Source organism: Dermacentor silvarum, chromosome 5 (assembly GCF_013339745.2).
Source record: "Dermacentor silvarum isolate Dsil-2018 chromosome 5, BIME_Dsil_1.4, whole genome shotgun sequence".
Lineage (NCBI taxonomy): Eukaryota > Metazoa > Arthropoda > Arachnida > Ixodida > Ixodidae > Dermacentor > Dermacentor silvarum.
In genome coordinates, this window is record NC_051158.1 from 160626664 (window position 1) to 160632663 (window position 6000).

The 6000-nt window shown below is 43.3% G+C and overlaps 1 protein-coding gene across 4 annotated transcripts in view; it reads left to right on the plus strand.

Moving 5' to 3' along the window:
- LOC119453829 (uncharacterized) overlaps nt 1–789 on the plus strand; it is a 51274-nt gene extending 50485 nt beyond the window's left edge. For all 4 annotated transcript variants that reach the window (XM_037715873.2, XM_037715874.2, XM_049668563.1 and 1 more), the window contains exon 7: nt 350–789. In XM_037715873.2, the coding sequence (XP_037571801.1) occupies nt 350–772 (423 nt within the window). In that variant the 3' untranslated portion in view covers nt 773–789. The remainder of the gene's footprint in view (nt 1–349) is intronic.
- Nucleotides 790–6000: the final 5211 nt, after the last annotated feature.

Consider the following 6000-nt stretch of genomic DNA (forward strand, 5'->3'; position numbering starts at 1 on the left):
TCTGTTACTATAAATGCTTCGCCTTTCGGGTGAAACTGAGACTTTTTTGTGGTATTTGTTATTGTTACGCTGCGACATATTGATACTATTGTTTGGCTTCTAGTCATAGTCTTTCTAAATAAACATGCTACTTTCCATATCCTAAGCTGCATTTCTAAGTGCTTGAATTACTGAGGGGAGATTGGGCCTTCATAAGGTGTTACAAGGAACCTTTAACCCAACCTTCCTTGGTTTGGATTGTATTCTGTCAACCAAAACAAAATTATTATTATTGCATTTCTTGCTTAGCTAAGAGGATCATTTCCACAGTGTGACTCGCATGCTTTATTTCTGCATTTGTGTTACGCAGGTTGAAGTGGTGGCCGAAGAACCCGAGGAAGTTGAGACACCTCCATTGCTTCACCAAGGCGCAGACAAAACGGAGTGTTTGGGTAGCAGGGAGAGCGAGTCGGACATGGCCGACTTTTTGAGCTCGACTAGTGACTCGGAGGAGTCGTCAGATGTGACGAGCAGCGAAAGCAACGGCAGCAACAAGTTATGTGTCGGCAATGCTGCCGCGAAGCGACGCATCCGCAGAGGAGTCTCCAACTCTTTCCTGTGGCAACTTGTGGCGATTCAGAAGGAGTCTGCAAGGCGGGCAGCTGAAGACGACCGAAAGCACCTGGAGATGAGAAACAAGGTGCTCAAACTCCAGGAGGAGTCCACTCGCATGAACACAAAGATGATGGAAATGGTAACCAATTACTTTACTTCCAGAAGTAATAAAGAATAGCATTTGTGGTCTTGGCAGTGTGTCTTGCTGTTGGTTGGACTTCAGGGCACTGTCGTATGGAGGAGCACGCCCTGAGCATTACACTTCTGCACTACGATCTTGCATGCATGGTATATGGTTGAACGTCATTCTAACAAAATCGCGTCCGACACAAAAATACCTTTTTTTACATAGAATATTCATTATAATATTGGTGTTGAGCATTTTCTGAGCCAAAAAAAAGATTTAAAAATTTTACCAAATTCCTTCTTCAGCAATTCAGTTCCGCCAGAAAGGGTTGTAAAAGCTAAGATGAGGATTTCCACTCAGCCGTGAGCTTACGTGTGCTCCAATGCAAGCAGCCTCGTGAGGCCAGTCGCACGCCAACCCAGCCGCCCAAGCAATGTTTACATTTTTAAAGCAATGGCTTTCTTTGGCTCTTTCCGACACTTTGCGGTTTGTATGTTTCTGGCCATTTCTGACAGATTGCGCCATTAAACACTATACATCTCGTTTATGAGAGAAGCGTCAAACCAGGCCACTACGTATGTGCTGGCCTATTAGTAGACAACTTGGGTTACTGGGGATGTGCCCGCACAGGCAACCTTAGCGCTGCATGACATCAGAATGTGCCCATTCTTGGCCAGTCCCCTTGGAATGGATATGACAAGGTGATGCAAGGGGTATGTAGCCGTAAAGGGGCCATCGAACACGTTTCAAGCCACAGTCTTTCTGTTGCAGTTTGCCTAGGATCGTCCTACATATAAACATACTCGTATGCCAACCATACAGACATACAAACCTTCAAAGCTTGACAAATAAAGCTGATTTGGTATTGTTTTGGGCAGGTTGAGTCATTACAACAAAGAAAGAAACTGTGCAAAGTGATCAACAACATAGAAAGAACCAACACAAACAACAAAGCCTACTATTTATCTCTCCAAGTTCCATGCAGTACAGCCCTGTCAACAAATCATTAAGGGAACCAGCTGCGTGTTCGAGAGAAAGGAGGAGGGCTTGCCCACTGCACGCTACTAAAGGCCCAACCGCATGCACGCGATATTCAAGCGACAGCGACAAGCGACGCGACAGGCACACCCTGTCGCGCTGTCGTGTCGCGGCGTGGAGCAACCGCATGAACGCGACATCGCGAAAAAGAGTAGCGACGGTTTTACATTGTTGTGCGAATAAATGTTATCGTGCGCGCATAAAGAAATCTCAATTGTATCAAAAGGTCAATGTTTTATCTAGACCTAGCTAAAATATGTTATCATCCCCAGTGAAAATCCGTCCCTTGCATCCCCAGTGGAACTCCGTCCCATGCCGCCAGCGTAAGGTGCCGTGGCGCCATCTGTTGGGCAAAACTTCAAACACTTTCTCGGCTCTCGGTGGCGTCTCAGGCCTAACAGCGTCAAAACAAAACAACCGATCTCAATAATAACGACAAGAGAGCGCCGATACTTAGTCTTCAGCTAGCGATGAGGTGAAGCGATGACTGATTGTACTATTTATTTTTTGCTGTCACAGCAGAGAGCAAGTTGCAAGAGCGAATTCAGATCGAAGCGGGCAGATTGATTGCTGCCATGTTGTTGTGCAATCGCTGTCCCCAGCGGAAGTCGTCGCGCTGACTTCCGGGCGACAAGCGATATTTTCTGGCTGGCCAGAAACCGGCGACACGACCAGCGACAGCGACGGATAGCCCTCCGCGACGGCAAAACCTGTCGCTCGTCGCCGTCGCTTGTCGCTGTCGCTCGAAAATCGCGTGCATGCGGTTGGGCCTTAATCCTTCGATCAGCATCACACGGAGGGCGATCAGGCAGAGACAGTGGAAGCGCCTTTCCTCTGATTCTCTTTCTGGTTGGTTCATGTGACGCATAGCATTTGCTGCAAGGAAATGGTAAGATCGAGTGTAAAATAGTCTGCATCCTCATTTGTTTGGTACAGTTCACTTCTTTGCTGATATGACACCTAGCATTACTGCTTTAATGTCACATTGGTTCGTAGGCCTTCATTTCAAATTTAAAGGGGCCCTGAAACACTTTTATAACTAATCACGGAATCAAATTTTATGCTGCAAAAATTTTTCTAATCCCGACTATAAGCGGAGTTATCGCACTGATGTGTCTCTTTTCATCTTTGCTGGTGACACACACAGCTGCAGAAGGGGAGAAATTAAGGGGGCAGAAGCCCTGGCCCCAAGTTAAGTCTCTCGGTGGCGAAAGGGCTTGTTTCAGCATCCCATGGCGGCCGCAGTAGACTATGTTCCACAACACTCTGTAACTATCTCGGAGGCCACTAACAGCAGACGCAGCTACGCGTTACTTTCATACTAAGACTGGCAGTGCAAAGATGAAAACAATTTTTTTTGTCTTCGAGATTGTAGACATATACTATGACAATGACAATGACAATGACTTTATTTCCAACAAACATTGTTGGGGGTCCTCCAGGCGAAAAGCTGTGACATACAGCTTGAATGTGCCTGAAGGCCCTCACATGGCAGCAGTAAGTCCCCTATCGGCATACGTACAACATATCAACACTCATTTGTTTGGATGAACAATTACAATGTAGCAGAAAAAAAGGAACATGTAAAGCAACATTCATCTTTTCAGACAGTTATATAGCTTTTATAATAAAAAAAATGAATTACGCTAAGTGAACAACAAAGCTAAGACGCATTTTGTATTATACATCCGAAATAATGTCTATCAAACTTAAAAAACAAGCACAACAATCAATATGTCTAGGATGCACCACATTAGGATACATTGGATTATGAAACACAGCGCAAAATACAGTAAAGAATGTAAAAAAGAAATCACTTTTTGCTTTGTTTATTGTGTATTCAGTCCAGTTTACAAAAATATGCTCTAATTTGTTTTCTAGTCAAGGTACTTACGATAACATTTTCTTTCCCTAATTTGTTTAACAGTGCAGGTAGGGTGTGTCTTAGTGACTGCAGGAGATAATTTGTGCGCCTGTATGGTACTAACCACCTGTCTTGGCTGCGGGTACGCGCGTCACTTTCTTCGCGTTCAAGTTGTGATGTTTGTTTTAAAAGTGTTCTACAATTTTTGGAGCCGAAGGAAAAAGAATGCAGTAGCCGGTATTCATAGAGATGAATTACTCGTATTATTTTATATTTAATAAAAAGTTGCGCAGTAGAATGGAAATAAGGTAGATTGGCTACATGTCGAAGTGCTCGTTTCTGAAGTTGAAGAAGTGCACGAAGATTATGCTTTGTGGTGGTAGCCCACACAAGCGCACAATAATTCAGATGCGATTCAAACAAGGCATGATATATTTGCAACCTCACTTTCTCTGGAAAAAAATGACGGCAACGGGATAACACACCTGCGGCAGATGACAGTGATTTCATAACTAGTTCAATGTGATATGTCCAGTTCATATCTTCTGAAAGTGTTACGCCCAATACTTTGTATTTGCTCAACGTTTCAATGGGCGCGCCGTCCAAGAATAATTCTTGATTTAAATAAGACTGCCTGCCTCTTGCCCTGAACAAGATGGCCTTTGATTTGGAGCAGTTAATTGTTAGAGCGTTATTACGAGACCAAGCCGACAAATTGCACAGAATACTGCGAGATCTCAGTAACAGATCATCAAGATCATGGCCAGAGACAAACAGGCTTGTATCGTCAGCGTATTGCACAATGGATGCATCACTTACTATTTCAGCGAGATCATTTACATAGATATTAAACAAAATCGGGCCCAGAACGCTACCCTGTGGCACCCCTGATTTAATTTCCCTATACGAAGAGCAGTATTTTTCTATAGCGACGCACTGCGTCCGCCCAGACAGATAAGATTGAAACAACAAATTTGCCACACCACGGATACCATATCCCTCTAGTTTACTTATTAGAATTTGATGATTTAAACGATCAAATGCCTTGCTATAATCAATAAAGATACCCAACGTTAGTTTACCCGCATCAATGTTATTAATTATTAGCTCCTTTTGACATAACAAGGCTGTTTCGGTTGACCTGCCCGGGCGGAATCCGTGTTGACAATCAGAAAGAATGTTATTTTTTGCAAAGAAATCGTTAATACGAGCAGAAATCACCTTTTCTAAACCCTTAGAGAATGCAGATAAAATGGAAATAGGCCTATAGTTCCCCAAGTCATTTCGGTTACCACCTTTGAATATAACTGATACCCTTGCTTTCTTCATAGCTGTTGGAAAATGGCCAGATTCCAGAACAAGGTTAAAAACAAATGCAAGATGGACTGCGATGAGGTCAATTACACATTTTATAGGTATGATTTGAATACCATCTGCATCAACAGCATTGCTGTTTTTTAAGCTCAAAAATGTACGACAAATTTCAGCCTCATCAGTCGGCTCGAGAAAAATGCTATGCACACATCTCTGAACAGCAGTGCCCGTGACCGTGTTGTCTGATGATGCCATCATGTCCACGAAGTGTTTATTGAAACATTCACTTAAAGGGAAGCCGGACATCTTTTCATTGTTAACGGTTATTTCAGGAAAACTGCGGCTCACATTTTTTTGTCTGATTGCATCATTGATAATTTTCCAAGTCTTTTCTGGATTTTTTTTCTGCACAGCTGCAAGAAGGCTCTCGTAATAAAGTGCCTTAGCCTTTCGCAGTTCTTTATTTAGTATATTCCTTAACTTCCTAAACGCGGCAAGATCGCTTTGCTCACGCGTGCGCAGAAATTTATTGAACAGCCGATTTTTTTTGTTAATCATTCTAACATGCTGAGGCTGCACCCAAGGCTTTCTAATGCGTTTTTTTACCTTTCCTGTTTTAAGCGGAAAAGACAAGTTGTATAGGCGACTGAATGTGGAAAGAAATTCGTCGTACGCTTCACTGGCATCTTTCTTATTATACAGAGAAGACCAATCTGTGCGCAGAACTAGTGCGCGAAAGTTTGCCATATTTTCGCCCGACAGACATCTGTAGGTGAACGTGGTATCAGGCCAACTTCTTTCATGAACATAAAATGCGCATATTATGAATATTGGACAGTGATCGCTGATATCGTAGCTGATAGTCCCGGCGGTGAAAATTTCAGTACCAGCGTTAACAATGAAATTGTCGAGAGCAGACTGACAAGTTGGTGTCACGCGAGTAGGCGTTGTAATAACGCTGCTGAAACCGGAAGAATTGATTACGTTAGTTAGTGCACGAGTCGACGCGGCGTAATCAAGCATGTTAATGTTGAAGTCCCCACCAAGAAGCACTTTGGAATTG